General features: G+C 38.2%; 2 protein-coding genes and 1 pseudogene across 3 annotated transcripts in view; all 3 read right to left on the bottom strand.

Moving 5' to 3' along the window:
- Positions 1-1086: 1086 nt before the first annotated feature.
- Positions 1087-6820, bottom strand: wdr76 (WD repeat domain 76). The gene is made up of 15 exons (XM_006779856.3): positions 6550-6820; positions 6240-6350; positions 6070-6156; positions 5801-5893; positions 5474-5532; positions 5019-5136; positions 4765-4866; positions 4497-4537; positions 4202-4355; positions 3804-3962; positions 3612-3727; positions 3402-3500; positions 3111-3263; positions 2969-3022; positions 1087-2865 (listed from the first exon to the last, which is right to left on the bottom strand). Exons 1-15 carry the CDS (start codon positions 6592-6594, stop codon positions 2610-2612), a joined length of 1647 nt encoding a protein of 548 aa, XP_006779919.1. The 5' UTR covers positions 6595-6820; the 3' UTR covers positions 1087-2609.
- A 215-nt stretch (positions 6821-7035) lies between these two features.
- Positions 7036-12249, bottom strand: LOC102776419 (pro-cathepsin H-like; annotated as a pseudogene). Its single transcript, XR_015716681.1, has 12 exons — positions 12166-12249; positions 11249-11280; positions 11006-11111; positions 10666-10736; positions 10460-10564; positions 9654-9740; positions 9499-9553; positions 9297-9378; positions 9138-9206; positions 8736-8842; positions 8168-8296; positions 7036-8087 (listed from the first exon to the last, which is right to left on the bottom strand). The product of XR_015716681.1 is annotated as a pro-cathepsin H-like (transcript).
- Positions 12250-12438: 189 nt separating this feature from the next.
- Positions 12439-20909, bottom strand: part of rasgrf1 (Ras protein specific guanine nucleotide releasing factor 1) — a 29232-nt gene continuing 20761 nt past the window's right edge. The window contains exons 16-27 of the mRNA XM_006779854.3: positions 20396-20512; positions 18543-18713; positions 18079-18185; positions 17827-17939; positions 17303-17363; positions 17098-17204; positions 16817-16901; positions 16521-16718; positions 15304-15383; positions 15111-15228; positions 14914-14982; positions 12439-14174 (exon numbers count right to left, since the gene is read on the bottom strand). Coding sequence (XP_006779917.1) covers positions 14082-14174; positions 14914-14982; positions 15111-15228; positions 15304-15383; positions 16521-16718; positions 16817-16901; positions 17098-17204; positions 17303-17363; positions 17827-17939; positions 18079-18185; positions 18543-18713; positions 20396-20512 — 1319 coding nt within the window. The 3' untranslated portion in view covers positions 12439-14081. The remainder of the gene's footprint in view (positions 14175-14913; positions 14983-15110; positions 15229-15303; positions 15384-16520; positions 16719-16816; positions 16902-17097; positions 17205-17302; positions 17364-17826; positions 17940-18078; positions 18186-18542; positions 18714-20395; positions 20513-20909) is intronic.

Raw genomic sequence — 20909 nt, 5'->3', positions numbered from 1 at the left:
AAAACACATAATTCTTTGTTTTTACATTCATCGGGTCCCAATCAGCCCAAATAGCATGCGAAAATGCGAAAGATGAAAGAGTTCGGGTCTTAGGAGGTTAATTTAAATGGTGTTCTGTGGTTTTTGATTGATGCGAGGCGTAAAGGAGAACATTTAGCTTTTTACTCACCTTTATGTCGAAAAATCTACAACTAAAGCAATCTGAGCAATAAATATGTCAGATGTAATAACCGTAAACTACAAAATGTTTGTCTCAGTCACACAAACTGTTTTAAATCCCCTCAAAAGGTGAAACAGTCTGTAGATGTATGCGTGTACCAGCAGTGGTAGAGACCGCTCTCTGCGATACGGAAACTTCTCCAAAATATCCTTTCATGTAAATCGTGTTTGGTTGTCCAATCTTAGACTAATTTTTGACTGAGTTTATAAATGTATCACATACAGGTTTACTTGGCAGAAACAACTTAACACCTGGCGGCACGGTCAAGATTTCCGATGGAAGAAAAGAGGTATATTTTTACATAATTTAAACAGCATTAGTAGCATTTTTAACTGCCTGAACCTTTCCTTGTGCAATGTAGTTCACTGGCGCGGTGACCAAGGGGTAACAGTTCCACTAATAAGCAACTCTTGTTTTCAGTTTAATGAATGATGTAAACAAGGCCTCAGACATGGCCTTACTGTAAGCTTCCTTCCTGTACCATGGCCCTGCACATGGAAATGTCTCTGTAAGCATGTGTCCTGCATTTATTACCTCCAAACAAGACTGCTTATTTCCAATCACTGAAGGAGGACTCGTGTAATCTATTTATGAATAAATATCATCTATTCTTGACAACTGGCAGCTAGTCTGGCTACAAGTTCAATTCTGAAGTCACAGAAGCAGTAAATAAAAGCATTTAAGGTGAAATTCAGTGAACAGTGCAACCCAGATCAGCACCATGTGGAGTTTTTCATTGCATCCCTGCTTGAAAACAGTAAAGTGTGGTCAATCTGCTCTCACTCACTCACACACTTTATTTTACCAGCTTCAGGTGATAATGATGCTGTCACTACTGGTGAGATTCACAGCATTCACGCGTACAATATTTTGTAATAAAATGTCTATTTATTCTGTTTACTTTACAAATGGGAAAACAAATTAAATTAACACATAACAGGCATTTCCAAAAGCACTTTCACTGACAGACAGAGACCCAGTGCAGAAATGACATTTACATCACATAAACCTTACATAAAATAATAAACCATGAATTTCTCAAATTGGACTCTTATTTATGTTAAAGAAAATCCAAATAAACTCCAAATATCAAAATGAACCAGTCTACACACTGACCTACTGTAACTTGTGGCAATATATGACATTAAGTTTCTCTGTCACTAGTTGTGTCAAAACTGGCTGTGATCATGGAAATGTACCTGTCAACAACAATAGATGGTTAGTCGTTACCCTGCCAAATAAACATGACAAACATGATGAATCTGTCAGAGTAAAAGGTTTCAGAGGAGAAAATGGATATTTGAAGACACTAAAAACAGTCAGGAGGCACTAATAGAACACAGGTCTACATGTGCCAGAGAGCAGCCACACAAGCTTTAAACTGAGCTTGTATGACTACTCTCTGAATACTGCCCATGGAAAAGAAAAACAATCAAGGTCTTGCAGCGGCAGCACCATGCTGTGTGCATGCTTCTTTGCAAGTCTGACAGTTTTAAGAAACACTGGGTAGAATAAGTGAAAGAAGAAAAAAGGCAGCCATATGAGGAAAATGTCTGACATCCAACAAGGACACAATTGCAAACACAGGAGTGGTTTCAAAACAGGCTTATCCTGGAGTTAAGGCTTCATGTCATTTGAGAGGTTGAGCTCATTCAGTCTTCATGAAACTGAAGCATCGACTTACAGTAGGTTTGAGAAAAGAATACATTTGTTTCCTGCACTTTACTGAATAAGATTAATGCAAAGATTTAGTGAGACAATCATGTGGCAGACATTCAGTGTGCAGTATAATGTCTGGATGGGGAAAAAAAATAACAGTAAAACTGAGAAGAGCCAAGCTGCTTTAAACTGACAACAGCACCTTAAAACAACACATTAAACAGCAACACAGCATGTTGAGTCAAAGTGGATACAACAGTAGAAGACCACATCCAGTTCCATTCCAAATTTCAGTTTGGCATGAAAGTTTCAACTGGAACAAATCTAAATATTATATAGTGTAAAATGAGAGGAAGCACAAGATAATCCCTTTTTTAAATCTAATGTAGCTATAAATGTGTATTTTGTGAGCAGTGAGGAAGAAAATTCTGCTACTTGGCTAATGATCCTGCATTGCCTCACTGCAATGTTTATACTGCAACAAGTCTAAGAATATGACTCACAATTTGATATGATTCATTTCACTGCTGCAGGTGTGTTACTTTGCTTTAGTATAAGAATAGTAATGTATTTAAAGCTCTAGTGAGATACAGAATGAAGATGCTATATTGGAAGACTTGTCTAGTTAGAAGTTCATAGGCTGAAAATCCAGATTGTTACCAAACTGTGTTCCTGCTACCTTGCTGAACCCAACCAGGACCGGCTGATCAGACATTTTTTGGTCTTCAATTTAGTCAGAAAAGACGTGAAGGCGTCCCGATGCATTTCCACCCAGCAAGGCATTCCTTGTAGGATGGAAAGCAGTGACAGAGAGGACTGTGCTGAGATTCTCGCTGTCCATGAAGGAATGTTGGAGTTGACCGCTTTCATGGAACACCTGCACCCTCCTAGGCTTCATCATGCTCCCCACCACGAAGCAGTCTTCCTGTTTGGGGTCCCACACAGCTGATAGTTTGGTCAGCCAGCGACCTGTGTGCATGTCATGTCTGCCAATTTAGATTGAGAAGGCATGTTGAAAGTACTCAGTTATTAACACAGAGATGACTTAAAAGAACAGGAAAAGTTTAAAGTTCAATTTAGTGGATGTACCTGATGGTTGTCAGCAAGGGAGATTTAGTAGTCAGTGTAGATGTGTCATATATCCTGTTAAAATAAAGAAAGAAGAAAGGACATTGTGTTGGAACTGAAAAAATTAAGCATATACAGCATGTCAGTGATCCATCAGCTTCACCTTATATTGTTATCCATACAGGAAGTAAGAACCCTGTTTCCAGTACAAGGGGAGAAATAAGCACTGGATATGCTTAAAGAGTGGCCATGCAGCTGGGACACTGCCTGGCTTTTGGTCTTCTTCAGGTTTCGACTGTCATAAATACTAACTACCCTGCCAAAAAAAACCAAACAAAAATAAATAAACACACACAAAAAAAAACAAAGCATACACTTAAAATTTAAAGACAGATTCACATAAAATAGTGACGCGTAAACATTACAAAAATATAAAAATTAAAAAAGCCCATACTTGCTTTCAGCCACCACAAAGTACTGCTTCTGTAAAGGGTGGACGTTAACACAACGCAATGTCTTGGGGTCCAGTGTGTGGAGGGATTCATGGGAGTTTCTGCAGATGAAATAACATACTTATGAAAATGTTTGAGTGCAACATTAAAGTTGTTTAAAAGAAAAGAAAATGTACTACTTTCATTACTTTAAGACAATGTCACTATCTCACCCTGGGGTGCGCCTGTCAACAATGGCAACCTCTCCATACCAGTTCCCAACCACTAGTGTCGAACAGTCATGTGACATGAAGTCAAACGTTTTCAGGCCATCTTCAATATCATACACCTAGAAAATGGACAACCTTTTTTATTCGCGGATCACAACGTAACCAGATTGAACTAAACTAATGACGGTATCTTACATCATCAAAAACAGCCTTCTCTACGTCCATGCAGCGAAGGGATCCATCGTAGCTGAGGCTCAGCAGTTGTGTGGGATGAGACTTGGAGAATGCCATGCAGCCCACTGGACGGGTGTGGGGCTCAAAGAGCAGGACACCATCATCACCCCAGTCACCACCCTAGAAGAGCATACACATGCAGTAAATCAGTGGTTGGAATTCATTTAAATTAAATAAAGATTTTCAGAGCGAAAAAAACAAAACAAAAACCAAACCTGAATTCAAACATGAAGCAGGCCAATTAGCCTGAGGAGAACACTTGTGAATTTTTGCAGCCTGACATGAAGCTTTACTTTTGAGACACTTGCTGCCATCTAGTGGTCAAGAACTAATGCATAGTTAAGGCAAATAAAACTCACCAACTTCCAGAGTCCCACTTTCCCCCACTTGTCGCCCGCAGCCAGCAACAGGCTGCTGGTGCAGGGGTGGAAGGCTGCAGAGAAGATGCGATCCTTCACCACTTTGGCCACTTTGTCCTCATTTACCTTCATATTCTTCAGAGACGAATGGTACCTGTGTTCAGACATCAGTGCACTTGTTTGTTCATCTGTTTCTCAGGTTCTTCCGAAACATCTGACCCTCGGTACATCAAAAGAGTCACTTTTTGTAAACTGTGCAGTAATCTCACATCCAAATAAAAGTATTAAATCTTACCCTTTTACGTCAAGCTGTATCTTTTTATCTTCTTTTACATCCTGTGAAAAGAAAAGCAATTTCATAACTTCCTAATTGAAAAAGAACCGTTGCTACACATAAGAAATTTGTTAGGAATTTTGTTCTTATGCTTGTGGCTAATATGGGCAGTATAAAGTATTCACATTTAAGTAGGAAAGAAGGAGGGCAACATGTTAAACTGAGTGAGCATTGTAAATAAATATTGTATAGAAAAAAAGTGAAAATATCATAGAAAGCTGACTCTTACCTCAGAGCAGAGCTCAAGAAGTTGTGGAGGCAGCTTGCTTCCTTCTTCCACATTCACTGGATCCATGGGCAAAGGGCCAGAGGGCTTCTTTGCTGGTGAAGACTTGAAAGCAAGTAAACAACTATAATGAGTAACATACCCAGAGAGGAAGAACGAGAAAAAAAAAAAAAAAACACTAAAGAGACTTAAGATGCAGCAGTGAATCTGTGTGAACTGAAACATTACAGATGCATTATTAGACTATATTTTGGCACCTGTTCATAAATAAGTGTCCCTCTCGGTTCAGGAGGAAGCTCCAGGATCTCGGCTTCTTTTTTTTGGAGTCGCAGTGATTTGCGAGGTGGCACGACTTCTTTTACAGCAGCATGTGTCCTGCAATCAAAGAAATTTAACATTACAGGAGGCCCAAAAAGATATGCTTCCTATTTTAACATGACACAGGGTCAGAATAAATTCAAACTGTTTTTCCAAACATAAAAACCTTCATAAAAGTTACTTTTTTCTTGTACCCAAGGACGTTGAATTGACAAGTCTAGTCTTATTTCCTGAGCTTCACAAAGTTCAGTCTCAAAAACAAATACAAAGTATATTATAGGAGCACTGTGATGTTCCACAGAGAATACATGGGAGGGGAAAAACCATGTTCTCATAATTTCTGCACCACTGTGGTTTTCCAGAGTATCACGATGCCTGATTATTCTGACTGTACCGTGTGAGACCTCTCTGTGATGGCTTTGGTCGAGTCAGCTGCTTGAACTCCTCAGTGGCCTTTAAACAAAAGAAAACAATAACTGATACTCTGATAGTCCAGACAAATGACACAATCACAGATATGGTCCTTTTCATAAGGATTTATTTCTCACTCATAGTCTACCTGGGTTAATTACACCAGTAAATATGGCTTGTAGCTGGTCTAAATGTCAACTGTTGCTGGTCAAATTTAAACTTTATGTTGATGGTGCTGATAGTGATAGGTTTATGTCCATGAAAGATTTGCAATGCAGATGATAAAGGGCAGATTTAGTCAATAATATACCTGGAATAAGTTGATAGAAGACAGAAAAGCTTGGTTCTGTCTGATGTTCTCCAGGCGCTCCAGTTCATAGGCAGAAAGTCTCCCATACCCTTCCTGTTACACAAAGATACAGCACTGACACACTGCAAGAAAATTCCCGATTTCAAGTCATTAGAAGTTCCTTAAACTACCATGAGCTGGATGACTGAGAACCTGCACAGACACCTATAAAAACATGTTTCTGTTAGTCACAAAGTCGAATTCAAACTGTGCAAAGTTTCTGTACTCACAGGTGCATGCTCCACGTCACTGTTTTCAGCATCCTCATCTTTTGGTTGCTTACTCTGACTACCATTTTCAGCGACAGCTTTTGTTTTCTATCAAGAAATTACGACAGAATTAACAAGTCGTCAAGTTTTAAAATGACTGTTCGGCCCCATCGTGGTGAACGAGCTCTCACCCTTCTTTTCTTGGGAGTTTCATGTTCGGGAGAGTACTGGAGGCGCTTAGGTGCAAGACCGTTTCTAGATGATCGTCGCACTGTCACCTCGAGATTCTCAGGGGTCATTTCCTGCAAGGTGTCCCTCGTTAACAATTTAGTCAGAAACATTAAGGCACTCAATTCAACTTCCTCACCGAAGATTTAGCGAACTCACAACACACCTCCACTTAAAACTGTGCTTCTTGATGCTAATGCTATGAGGCCACTGCCTAAAACAGGGAGGATAAGTTTAAAAACAGGAAACCACATTAAAACAAAACTACTGTACCTTCACAAGCACAACAGCTTCGCGCTTTGTTCGGAGAGTCGCCATTTTGGTTCATTTACAACGACAGGTACGAATATTTGTTTGAGAGAAGCGAGACGTGAGCACCTCACAAGTGACAACTATTACGGTCATGATAATTACAAGGGGGGCGCAATTGGCGCCACATGCTGCATATGTTTTGTAACTGGTCCTCCCCTTCTGTTGTGAAACAGAATCCTGGCACCTGATTGGTTTATATTTTTACGTCACGAGAAGAAAGGTTTAGGTCCCTCCCGCCAACAGCCAAGCTGGCCTCAGCTTCTGCTGGGATGATGTCGCCATCTTATGGCAGGATAGGGGAATAGCAGTGAGAGGAAAGTCATGGTTATTTATTCACAAATGCTATTGGTTAACGTTTAACAAACAATCAACGTTTGTCAGTGGATAAAACAGAAAATCTATATATATGAGAGAAACACACATTACATTAACTTTTTTTTATTTGCAAAGTATACAGAAATAGATTAAATAGATAATCAAAAACCTAAAATATGATTAATTGTCCTGATTTTGGGCCTTATAAGATTCTCAACAAATGTTCTATAATCAACAATGGTGCATAAAAATAAATGCTGCTGTAAAATCAACATGTAATCTTTATTTGTTTAGTTTGGCATGTAATTTGCAAAGGCCTGCCTTTGGCCCCAGGGTCTTGAGTCGAAATATGTGGCCTGTATTGTTTCCATGGAGCAAATCTGTTTTTCACTAATGCAGTTATTAAAGTATAATATACCATACTATGATTATTAATCAGTAATTAATCTATGTATGCACCCACTGTAGCCTCTTGACAGACATTAGTGATGAAGTTTTACACACAAGCACTGCTTAGACCATGTTGAAACACACTATTTAAAATGAATTTTGTAAACATTGCAAGATCATTTGGAAAAACATACATAGCCACACAGTTATGTTTTTTAACATTTTTTTAGGCTTGTGTAAAAACAGAAAAATAGTTCTGTGCTACACTTACCTATGCATTTTATAATACACATGCACATAGCTACACTGAAACGTCTTCATCTATTATTGTGAGAGAGACTGAATGGGGAAAGGGTGTTTTAATGTAATAAACATGATGATACATACTAGTCAAGATGCAGTATAGCTAAGTGCACAAGAATGTAGTTAGAAAGAAGTACTGTATATCTGTATTAACGTAAAGCATATGCTTCCTTACCCAAAAATGTAATTATTAAAATGAGTTTGTTTCTTAAAGTAATGACTGAATGTTTCTTTCCTTGCATTTGACTCAAAATTTTAATGTCTCAGTTTTAATAAAAACATAATAAGGTGTTTAGAAATTAAACTTCCAGAAAACATGTTAGAAACCCTAAGTTGACATCAGGCCTTTAGGCTGAATAAAATACATTTCGATACACACATGCTCAAGAGTTTCCACTTTGTTGCCCTTTTATTCAGATGCTTAGGGTAGAGGGTAAGAAGAGCAGGCAGCCAGTCCACACATGTTTTTTCCACGCTCGATCAAAAAATATCTGATGAAATAAAAAGGAGAGATATCAGCACTTCTTGCAAGCTGTTACAAGTCATAAAGCTACACACAGACTATATTTACCCATCCTTTCCCCAGGCTGTGCCCCAAGAGTTCTTCACAATCCAATACGGCACGTTGTTCTTCTCAGTGCCATACCCCACCGCCAGGACTGCATGATTCACTTTGTCTGTTGTGTTCTTACACTGGGTGCTAAATAGACAAAACTAGATCAATAGAGCACATGTCTTTTGAAGGTTGAGTGGGCAGATTGTCTCTTTCAATATTATATTACATCCTACATTTGCAAAATATGTGGTGTAGCTGACTTATATGCATAAAATATTTTATATTTTATGCATATAAATTTCAAGCTACTACTATAACAGTCATCATAGAGACACTTCTTTATACACAGTCCCCCATTTGTAGTTTTCAGAGGCTTAAAAACAATTGTTTTATACTTCTTTGCAAAGGATTTTATCCAAATAGTAAAAATATGTTGTTTGTCTGTCTAAATTAGTGTATAAGTAACAGAAACAAAGTGGGGCTAGTATATTCTGGTCTGCTCTTAAAATCCCAGGCCAGCTCTACTTCTTGAATAGTAGTATATGCACAAGCGCTTGTTGAGTTATCAAGGTCCTGATCTCACCTGGAGTAAACACCTTCTTTGTAGTGCTTAAAATCAGCTGTAACGTCAAAGCCAAAGGTGACAGGATTGAGCCGGGCCACTGCATCAACCATGGCCTTTTCATCATACTGTGAATGGGCATACACAAATTATAACATATACCTGAGCAGGTCGATGTATGAGGAGTTCCCTATTTACTATAAAATAGTTGCTTTTTTTAATAGTAAAAATTAAACTTCCAGAAAACATGCTTCAGACAAACTGCTTCAGATTATTTAAAACAGTTACTCTATTTCCCCCAATGGGTAACAACAAAGACACATTTCACTGTACTGATCTGTTATTTTGTTAACCAGCATATGCAAAGGCACATTTATTGTACAATTTCATCCACAGTGCAATTTTATTTGTTCACACACTCACACTTGTTATATTGACAACATCTCGGACAAACGCAGCTGCAAGTGAAGGCTCAAAATGGCATTTTCCCTCCTAAAACATGAAGGATAAAACTTTTTTTATTGTATATTTTATCATATGTAAAATATAAATAAATAAAGATTTTACTCTCAAAAATAATACAAAGGCTTTGTAGGGATAATCCTCCTCTCTCATGAGACCTTTGCTGTATTTGATGTACTCGAATGCTTGACTGGGGAGCCCACTGAAATAAACCACACAGCCTTTGATTGGTTGAAATTCTATACTTACATTATTATGCTGTTTCTATAACATAAAATGTCTCACATATTATAGTTACAGGCCAGACAAACATGATTCCTACCCAAAGCATCCGTATTGCTAAAATTTCTGGAACAGTCCAGCAGCTGCTGCTCAGACTAAAATAGAGATAAATAAAGAGCATTCATCATATATACTCAGAAACAGTGGATACTTTTCTTCTGCCAGTTATATTTGTGTATAATACTAAACTCTTACCAATTGTATTAGTTTCCCAGTAGCAATAGCATTCACTGACTCCAGACAGCCAGTGGTGGAGAAGGTCCAACAGCTGCCACAAAAACCCTAAAGATACAAACACGACACAACTCAAGCAACTGATAATGCAGTTATGTTAAAGAGGCACTTCACAAATTTTTAAACCATGATAATGTTTGATGCTGTAAAATGTAAATGAAAACAGAAGGAACCATCTGTAAATCAAACTCTCTATTTGGAATATTTAATAATATCATATATTATAGAATATATTCTCTCAGAGGTTGTGACTGAGGTATGTTGTGTAAATAATTTGCACATGTAGAAAACATATATCTTTATTTGTTTCTCACTTATCACTTTAGTCATGAAATGTGCCCCATCACATGTTTCTCATAGAACATAACTGTAAAAATGAAAGTCAAAAAAGGGTAAATATTATAACTTACACGGAGAAACATAAGAGTGGCCACTTTTATAAGTAAATGCAAAGTTGTTTATGTTGAAGCAAAAAGAAATGTCGAAAAAATTTTCCTCTCCTTTCATTACATAAAAAAATCTGACACTGGGTATTTGTTCGGAAAGGTGCTACATGTTTAAGGTTTAGCAAAATATTTCTGGAGATTAAACACAAGACATAATGTTTTTAGTAAAGCATGGTTTGTGCTTCAATGCAACTCAAAGAAAGCATGATAAAATACAGGCTTTGTACGACTTTGTAAATATTGTACTTTGCACAATATTTCTTTAACAAAAGGAGAATATGGCTATAAAGGCTTTAAGAGCTATAGAACGTATGAGGATACCTGGTTCTTCACAGGAGTCACAAAGTCGCCCTTCATCCTCCAGTCTACAAACTCCGGATAAGGACCTGTCCTTTTGACATGACTGCCTTTAGTGACTGAACAAGTCTAAAAGATGCGAAAAGATTTTAAAGGAAATAAAAGACAAACTCCAACACTCTGTACAAAAGCACCTGTTGTGTGAAGTGTTATAAAATTAGGTAATTTACCGAAGGTTGCGTGAAAAGGTAGAATTTCTTGAATTCCTCAAATGTCATGTCTGAGAATTGGTTCAGGCCCACTAGATTAAAAAATGAAGAGCAGGGTGAGAACTGGATGATAATTTTTATAACATTCTATAGCAGTAAATGTTTTTTATTTTATTTATTTGTTCTTCATTCTTTGAGGAACATTTGCAGCATTTTGTTGAATCTATGGCAACAAGAACTAATGTTGTTCTGAAGGCCAAAGGGGATCCAACCTGGTACTAGTAAAGTGTACCCAATAAAATATCCACTGAGTGTATATTGCATATTTTAAGGCAGAAATTGGAGCAGAACGATACTGTACTTGTGAAGGAGTGATTCCCAGCATTGTGCCGATCAACTGTCCTCTGATTTTGAGTGAACACATGGAGTCTGTGGTGATATTCCTCAGTGCCATAAACTTTGTTGTGCTGCACAAAAACCCCACATAAAAACAGACATAATGAAACAAAGGAAAGAAAATTTTAACTATGTTTAACTATATACAAAAAAACAAAATCGTCAGAATATAAAGGTCAAAATCTCATTAGTTTAAAAATGCACATACCTCTGAAATCCACTGCTTGAAAGCATATTCTTCTAATGGGAAAGAAAATGTTTTAGTGGATTAAGTAACACTTAAAATGGACCTGTTATGCTTTTCTTGATTTCTAGTAACAGACAAAGGCTGTTGGAAATATTAACATCAGAGGTGTATGTACAAGTAACCCTTATGAGCCAAAAGCTTAGGCTTTATCCTCATCTCAACACTCTTCTAATCTTACATGAACATCATTCAAATCATTAGCATCATTGGATCTGTATGATCTCTGTGTTAGCGAGAGCAGAAATCCCTAATATGATCATCACAGGCAAATATCTCTGGCCCCACCCAGCTGCTGTTTAAAAAAAATCCCCTGTCTAAAACAGCAGGTTTTAGAGGATCAACTACTTACTGGGCTACACTGAGGACTAGTAGGAAAACTACAATCTGAATCATGCACTACCCAAGTAGAATGAAAATCAGGGAAATCTGGTTACCAAGTACTATGCCTAAGTATAAATTTTAAGCATGTTATCCATTCCTCATGAGCACATCAGCAAACTGTCATTTTCATTCGACAGCTGTAATTTCACATAAATTGAGCACAAAACATTTTGAGTGCTCATATGAAATATGCTTTCATAAACCTTTTAGCAAAATGGAAAATAGTATTAGCTTCATCTCTTAAGTGAAAAGAAGCAAAATTAAACTTATCTCACAAAAAATGGAGACGTTGGTTTCTGCATGACTGCTTTTACAGTATGTTACTGAACATTTTGTTAACAGGATCCAAGGACATGAACACTTCTTTCACTCTTTTCTCTGCCTTTTCAATTTCAAGCAACTGAATTTCAATTCTAGCAACTGCTGCTGCTGCTGAAAGAAATGTAAAGTTTTAAAATAAACAACAATAAGCTGCTGAAAACCTGGCAAACACTTACCTTTGACGGAAATTAAAGGTGATAAATGGACGAAGCTAAAAATGGCAGTAATAAACCACACAACAGTCAGAGCCATACTCTCCACAGCAGATTACAGCAAGCTTTAAGGGCATCACATGACTTGACTTCTTTTTATGACTGCTTAAGAGCCCCTACTACTGAAACCCCCCTTTGAATTTCCCCCAGCAAAGCAACAGTCGTAAAGGTTATGGTCCAGTGCACCCAGTTCAGAACATAGTGTTAAAACAAACAGTGCAGCCTGTGAGACACTTCTCCCCCTGAGAAAGAATAGATTTATTAACAAGAGGTAATCAGGAAAGAATACACTTTTATACAAAACTGGAAATACTACTCAAGCTTTTGAAATAGACTGAAAGATAATTCTCATATCACTGGGTATTGCTCACTGCAAACATTTGATGTGCCTGTTAGAGAGTAAAGATTCATGTGCAAGGGTGGGGTTTAAATACAGTACACATACGGTTCTAGGTATAGATTCCATTTGAACACGTCAAAGTGGTACATGCCTGCCACTTAAGCTTTAGATGTTTTTCTATACAAAGCCTGTAAAAAATACATATAAATATTTCAAGAAGAAGCACAATATTACTACTGTATAGTTCCTGCTAACACACTGGAATAGACAGGATACAGAATGTGTTACACTTATAAGTTGTTTTCAACATTTGTTTTAAAGTATCATACACAGAAAAGTTATTACAGAGTTGAACGATCATAAGGATAACACATTTCGAGGGATATGTTTTTTTTTAAACACATTGCACGTTAGGAAATGCATCAGACTGCCTGTACACAGTACTGTACACAGTAAATATTTCTGCTTTATCGGCAAATCGTAGAACAAAATAGTTTACATACTTTTGTGGAATATAATCCATTTCATGATTAAGGCAAAACCATAATGCACTGGCCAAAGAGGATTAACCATAACAACTATGCTATCACTGTCTGAGTGTAAAAGCTGGGAATTTAACTTCCTGAAGTGGCTCAATCTTGGTTACATCTGCTACATACATTGCCCGGTGCTTATACTGTATATACATCATGTTGCCCACCAGGGGAATTATGTGATAGTAAGCAAAGCATAAAAACCCATCTCTCCAAACAAAGAAACAAACAAGCTTATCAGCGACTCGGCAGGTGTCAGGTTGACTCCAGCACTTTCAAATCTCTTGTTACTCTGCGGCTACATAAAAACATCAGAGCACATGATTCAGCTTCAGCCGCTGCAGCGGTCTCACTTTTCCTCCCTCTCTAAGGTGGGACAAGATGGACTGAAAGAGGACAAATGTTATCCAGATTTGACAGTCTGATGGTTTTAATCATTAAGATTTTCATAAAATCAAATCCTATTTTTGATATTATTACTTGCCTGAATTTTGTTGCAGTAGCATTTTAATATATTTACATTCAGCAAGTCCCTCGCGATCATTGCAAATATTGTAATCAGCCTTGTTCAGTTCAAATCAAACAATAAAATCCTCAAGAATCACACAGATTTATATGGAAACTTGTTTAAAAATAACTCCAGTTGTGTTCGGTTCTCTCTTGATTTGGGGGAGTTAACCTTTATGTGGTAAATGTGAACGTTTCTTGCGAATGAGAACCATTTGGTGCTGCACGTTCCCTTTAGGATATGGCTAAACGAATTTAAAAAATAACTTAATGTTAACATGATATTTAAGACAATAAATAACATATAAATACTCTGTAACTATAGAAATAAACCTCTCTGGACTTACACTCAGTCTCTAATAACGAATATACACGAGTCCGTGGGGAGCATATACTAAAAGGGCACTGCCTACTCTGTCTAATACAAATAATAGTAAATATACATTTTGATATATTGTTTATGTACACTCAATATGAAAGCAGAGTGAGAGAGATCATCTTCATGATGAAGTTTTGGGCTCGATTCTCAGGGATGCTTCATACAGACTCTCCTCATCCAGCACATTACTGCGGTCGAGCAAGTACTTTGTCACCTAAGAAAAAAAAACATAATAAGGAAGACACAGAGAGAGAGCGGGTTATTCACAGTTTATTCAAGGTTTCCTTTTCTTAGGCTACACATTTAAAGCAGGAAATGTTGTGTGAGAGCGAGTTCTTTTAAAAAAATAGCTGCACTGGTCAGAAAGTACGCTGGTTACTGTGCTCAGAAACAGATCGGACTCATCATGATAGTAGATGGTACGCACAGTTGCCCACAGAGCAAGAAGATGACTGCTGATTGAACAGATCATTGCCTGAAAGTACAGTTTGTCTTTCTTGCGGTTGTGTTTCTCTAAAACTAGCTGGATCTTGAGAAAATAGTGATCCTTCAACTTGATTTCCATATCAGTCAAGAAGTAATAAAAAACTTGTTGCACAGCTTGTTTCCACTCGTTCTCCCTCAGACTCCTCCTGAAGTTACAGCAATACTCTCAGTTGACAGTCTCACCTTAGGGCATGACTTCACACTGCACAACCATGTGAATAAAAAAAAAAGGTCTCATCACCAGTGATGGTTCTCCACACAAAATTTGGGTTAGACTGAAACAGGACTTCCAGGAAACGATCTAAAAACAGCAGCAGAGCTAAAGGCACAGAAGCGTTGTACGAAGAAAATGGTCTGGCAACAGCCAGTTCCTAGAACTTTTTGAGCACGCCTCATAGAGCAATACTTGACAAATCCAGACAAGAAATAGAAAGCTGGAAAACAATGAAAATGAACAGTAACTTCACCTTTGGTTGATAATCAATCTTGTAAGCTGTTTGCTGAAATTGTCGTATCTCTCTGATAATGTGAGATATCTGCAGAAAATGACAGAAAATCACATAAAAGTCAAACGTGTCCACCCATGAAGAATAAATAGATGAATCACACGCATGTGAAAAACACCTTACACAACAGCACAAGGTTAAAGTTACATGTTCTGTACCATTCTCATCTTGGAGAAGTTGACAAGGTTGTCTTCAGTGTAGTTGGGTGTTCCCTCCTCAATGAAGGCCAAGTCAGTCAGGTACATTCCCAGGTAGGGGACACATGGGGGGTCACAGCTGAAGACACCAGGCAGGTCAGGAGCCAGTTAACACAAAAAGTTTTTAAAAAAAGTAAAAAGTTGGTTTACTTACTTCTTCAGAGCTTCTCTCAGGTTTTTGAATCTGCCTTCTGATGACACCAGCTTCTGTAACTTGTCAATCACAGTCTTTGTCTAGAACATAGATCAGGGGAAAAATGTTACTGTCACAACCTCGAAATTTAATCGGAATCTTTATTAACTGAAGAAGACAATGACAGGATTGTTTGAAATTACCATTAGTAGACTCTCTTAGAGCATCCTGACTTTCATTCATTTTGTTCAACTTAAAAAAAAGTCCTTGTTCCATCAAGGCAACATACTGAAGCTGCTAGAAATGCTGATTGCATTCATGAACTGTGTACAAGTATCTCTCTATCTATCTCTGACTAATTAGGACGTTTTATTTTATTTATGGTAAATGGCCTGTGTCAGCTTGGTCGAGCAACCATGGAAGAAGACATCCAAAGTAAGAACCAAAGAGTCAAGATGACCTTTCAGGAGTATATTTATGCAAACTGTCATTCAACACACCTTCCACATCACCGTCATGCAGCCTTTTTGACCGAATGGAACAGACAGATTTAAATAACCTCGCAGAATATTCCACTAATTGGACTGAACCATTCTGCTTTTACACTCAGGACTCTAGAAGATACCACTATTTTAAAACATTTACAACTCGCCCCACATAAAAAAAAAACCCCACCAATAATCAAATTATGATAAATAAATGAATAAATAAATTCCCATGCCCTTTACGCATGCCTTACTCTCCTTCTCCAACCAATAATTGTTATTCCCAGGGCACAATTTTCCCCCCTCACAACACCGGAACCAGGAAGCAGCAGACTTGTGACGTTCCAGCTGACGACTATCATTTATACTCGCTAACATGGATATTATTTAACCAACAGAATTTGTGTGCCTGTTTACTTAAATGTACTATAAGCATGACAATTGAAAATATAACAAGAGAAAATGTCAGTTAAAATATTTATTCTATGGAGGTAATCACAGCTTTTTTCTTACCTTTTTCTGTGTAAGTACTTTTTATCTAACAGTCATACACATTCATACTCTGATGGAGCAACTTGGGGTTAATATCTTGCCCAAGGATATTTGGTACGCCAACCAATAATCAAATTATGAATAAATAAATGAATAAATAAGCAGCCAGGGATCGTACCACGACCTTCCAATTAATAGATGACCTGCTCACCCTCCAGAGGCACCCCAATTATGAAAGATCATATGAAATATTTCTAATACCTGCTTGGAAACTTTGAGCCAGGTCTTCTTGAGGCGAAAGATGGAGCTGCGATTGAGAGACGACGTGATCTCCAGCACAGCATTGTAGTTGTGGAGGCAGCGGCAGATGTCGGCCACTGCCACCCATTTCTCAATCACGGCCACCCGCATGTTGACATCATCCCATTGCAGGATCTCTGTGGCAATCTTGTTACTGATCTAGCAAGAAAAGAAACAAATACACATTGATAATATCTACAAATGTTCCGTATCTTGCCCTAAGATATCTATCTAAATATCTTTAGATTAATACTTACATCATTAAAATGCTTGGTAGTTGTCATTATGTATGGAGTTCTCTCATTCTTGTCGTTCTTCATCCAGCCCTGACCGAAGAACTCCCTGTACAAAACAAAATGTTTACACAGAATGAACAAACACATCACGGGAAAAATATTTCAACATTTCACGTGTGTCCTTCTCTCTATCCTCCCCCTCTAACCTCTACAATTTTTATCTGTTTACCTTTGTTTGTGTTCTTGTATACACACCTGAGTGTGTGACTGTATGTGCGTGCACTGTATGTCTGTGTACTTACTCATATGGGATGGCCTTGAAGACCAGGTGGTCCAGTAGTGTGAGTTGTTCAGCTATCTCCAAGGCTGAATGGCTCTCAAATGGTTCAGTCTTAGAGTCCTCCATGGCCTGACCACAACAACAAGCAGAAAAAAGTATTACCACAACTAAAGCAAAGAAAAAGAAGGGTTTTATTCTGAAAAGGCTTTTTTGTGGTCTTTTCTCACCATTTGTGTGATCTCTTCAAGGGTGACCTGGTTGTCTCCAGGATCCTCCTGGGTTAGAGTTCTACACCAAAGAAGACATAACTGTTATATGATCTTTGATACATGTTTTTTTCCAAACAATTCTATAACATTGATATAAAAACCCCACTTAAGGAGCTATTCATTTCTCGCTTTTATTCCTTTTTAGTTTGGCTTCATAATATTTTGCACAAATACTTTATAGGGACAGGTGTTTTAGATAGCTCCTGTTTTGTGATGTTGCAGCCATTTAAAAGTCTAGTCTGTGTTTCACAGAGGAACAGATAATACTTCTGGGGCTGACGCTCAGTAAAAAAAGTTGAAAATTTAGGCCGAGTTCTGGGCTGATGGATTGTATCTCCAGTTCCTGTTGTTACTACATAAAGCAAGTTTTTGTCTTGACAAATTCACTTGCAGAAAGCTTGTTTTTTTCCACTGGGTGCTCACAAACAGTTGTGTCATACATGACTGTAAGAGCAATCAAGCAATGATAACGGAAAACCAACCTGATAATGTTGGCAGCTGCCTTTCTTTCCTGTGTAAGCAGCTCTGGGTCATGCATCACCTCCTCCAGGAAGCCAATTACTCGCATCTTCAACTCTGTGTTCAGCTCAAAGTCCTGAGGATCCACAAATGAACAACGACAGTGTCATTACTGAAGTGTTATGAGCTTTTTTGTTGTTGTTTTTTATCCTGTGAGGGCACAGAAAGACCGAACCAAACAAGAAAAAGAAAAAAGAAAGAAAAGGGGACTGCACCTGCGAATGTTTGGAGACCCAGTGACGCAGCACATTCAGGACTCGGTTTGTGGCAGCTCTTCTGATAACAAACTCTTTGTCCCCATTTCTCTGGTCTGTAGGGAAACCTGGAACCAGGTTTAACAAAGTAACATACAAAATGAACTCCTAAAGCACAAACTTGTGTTATATACCATCAATATTTTATGATCTTTCTTTTAAAATCACCAGGGGGCTCCTATTATTGTCTGACTTGTCTGGGTGCACCCTAGTGAGGAAGACACTACCTTGATTATACTGATTAACTTATCTCTGTTAAATCTAAACACAAGCATGGATTCATAATCCAGTATGGCTAGATTACTAGATTAGAGACTGTTTCAATGAGTAGGCTCCAGCAGATCATCAGCAGAGAACAAAGGAAGCTTCCAGGTAGCCAACAGGCGTCTCTAAGAGTAAACAGAGGTAGTAGCTCTGTAACTGACCTGTGCTGGCAAGGGACATACGACGATACTTCTCCTTGGTTGGTGTGCCTTCATTGGCACCAGCGGTAGCAATGGCAAAGGCTGAGGCAGCAGAAAGAGCACTCCTGTTGTTGTCCAGCTCCCGGCAAGATGACACCACCATGCCATTGTTGAAGGAAAACAGAGAAAACTCTGCAGACAAGAACGCAAATGAATTTAATTTGAAATCATACTTAGACCAATATTGACATAAAAGAGTTGAAGGGCACCTCCTCTGGAAGACAACCATTACAAAAACACTTTCAGTTTACCTTTCTGAGCTTCTTAAAGATTAGGCTGAAAGGTAATTTGTTGATGCTGTACACACAGTACCGCATGTGCATAATCAAACTAAGTTGTTGACCATCGGAGGGCAACAGAGAGCTAAAACAGACGCAGCACAATGCATCATGCAGCTTGTTGCAGTTACATTGTACACTCCACTGTGTCTGCCTCTCTGCCTCCTTCCTTCACTCCCTCCCTTCCTCCCTGCCCTCCCCCATTCAGCCGGGGGCGGTATAGAAGAACACGCACATCGTTGCCAAGGTACAAGGTTTCCTTCCACCTACTCACACGAGGCACTGGCTTCCCTTGTATCCAGCACCGTGGGAAGAGAACACACTGGGAATGAATTGCGCCTGACTACCTATGGGGTGGATGCTCCTTCCCTGTGTTCTACGGGGAGGGCCACGAGGCTGTGGGTGGTTTTTACCAAGACCTTATTTGGCAATTGCTACGCTTATCATTTTCCAGAAAAAAAAAGTTTGATATAAATCCGCTGTGGCTATATTTATTTACCTGCTCGTCTCATCTCCGCCTTTAAACACGTCTCACACAACTTGACTGTGCTGGGTGGTAAAAATATTTCATGCTGACTTTGATTCTGACTTCACATTTTTAAACATTGACAAACCCAAACTATGAAATGGGAAGCAATAATGAAAGCTATTTTAACATTTGGTAACATTTCAACAGTTTCGGTGACACAAGCCAAGAAGAAGCAAAGTTAAGCATTTCATAAGCATTAAAGAAATAATTTTACACACATTTTTTACTGACAGATGAGGAGATTAATTCCACTCTCGTATTCTCTCTACAAAAGTTTTTGACGCTACAGCCAGTGACTTTTAGTTCATCGCAGAATGAGTACAGGCATAGAAACAACAAAAACCTGCCTAATTTTTGTTTTAAAAATTCATGAATTGATAACATCTTCTCACGTTGTTGTGTTTGGCTATTTCTTGGCAGGCATGTAACTCTTTTTTGCAAAGATTACAAAAAGAAGATTAATGTTAAATTTACGCACTGTCTCAGCTAAGCCAACCAGCTTCTGGCTATAGCTTTGTTTTTCTTCTGATGAAAATACAAGAGTCATAACTTTTACATGTTAGAAATGAAGTGCATTTCCATTTTTAGCCCTCGCGACTCTTAAAAAGTCAGAAAATATAACATCTAATCTGAAACCTGGCCTGTATTACTTCTATTATGTCTCTAGTGCAATTACACTAGGCAAATCCTCCTTTGATTCCATTTTTGTACATTTTATGGAGGATGAAGCATATGAACAGTAGGCCTGTGGATTTTTTTTCTACTGACATTATGCATTATTATTGATTTTTATTTTATCCCTTTTTTTGCCAAGACACTCCACTGTCAGTAACACTATCCAGTAAACTGCTCAAATTTGCCAGCTCGTACAATCTTGCCAGCTCATTTGTCTTTTTAACTGGTGGGTGTGAATATAAAAGTAGATCACCAGACACTCTTCAACAAGCCTCGGACATGCAGGCTTAAACAGCTTCAGCAAGATTTGCAACACAATTAAATTACTCTACCAGAGTTTTTTGCCTTGACGTTCTTGGGCGTTGATGGTGACTTAGGAGGAGACATTTCTGCTTCTGCGTCGTCACTCTGACTTGGGTCTTCATCGCACTCCTCTCTTACAGACAGATCTGAACAGACAGAGTAACTCACCATTGAGAAAAAAAAAGCAACATAGAAGAAGACTGCTAGAAATTTACAGTCATAGGAAGCAGTTCACCCCAAAATAGACTTTGTTTAGGCTGGAGTTTATTAGGAGATACTGCTCATACAGATGTTTGCACTCTCTTAAATATAATGGGACCAGTTGCATCTTTTTTTGTGGTGCCCTAAGTGCCAAAAGAACATCAACAATTGACAAAAAATAAATACAAAAATGAATCACAGGTGATATGGGGTAAACTGTCCCTTTAAGTTTTACAAAACTTGGCTGATCTTTTGCTGTTATGTCACAAAGGATAAGGGTTTAAATAGGCTTTTATTATTATTATTATTATTTCTACAATACTCCCTCGGACAGAGGCTCTG

This window comes from Neolamprologus brichardi, chromosome 1 (assembly GCF_056152115.1).
Source record: "Neolamprologus brichardi isolate AB-2024 chromosome 1, ASM5615211v1, whole genome shotgun sequence".
Taxonomy (NCBI): Eukaryota; Metazoa; Chordata; class Actinopteri; order Cichliformes; family Cichlidae; genus Neolamprologus; species Neolamprologus brichardi.
The sequence above is the reverse complement of the archived record's forward strand: the minus strand, read 5'-3'. Positions and strand labels throughout refer to the sequence as shown.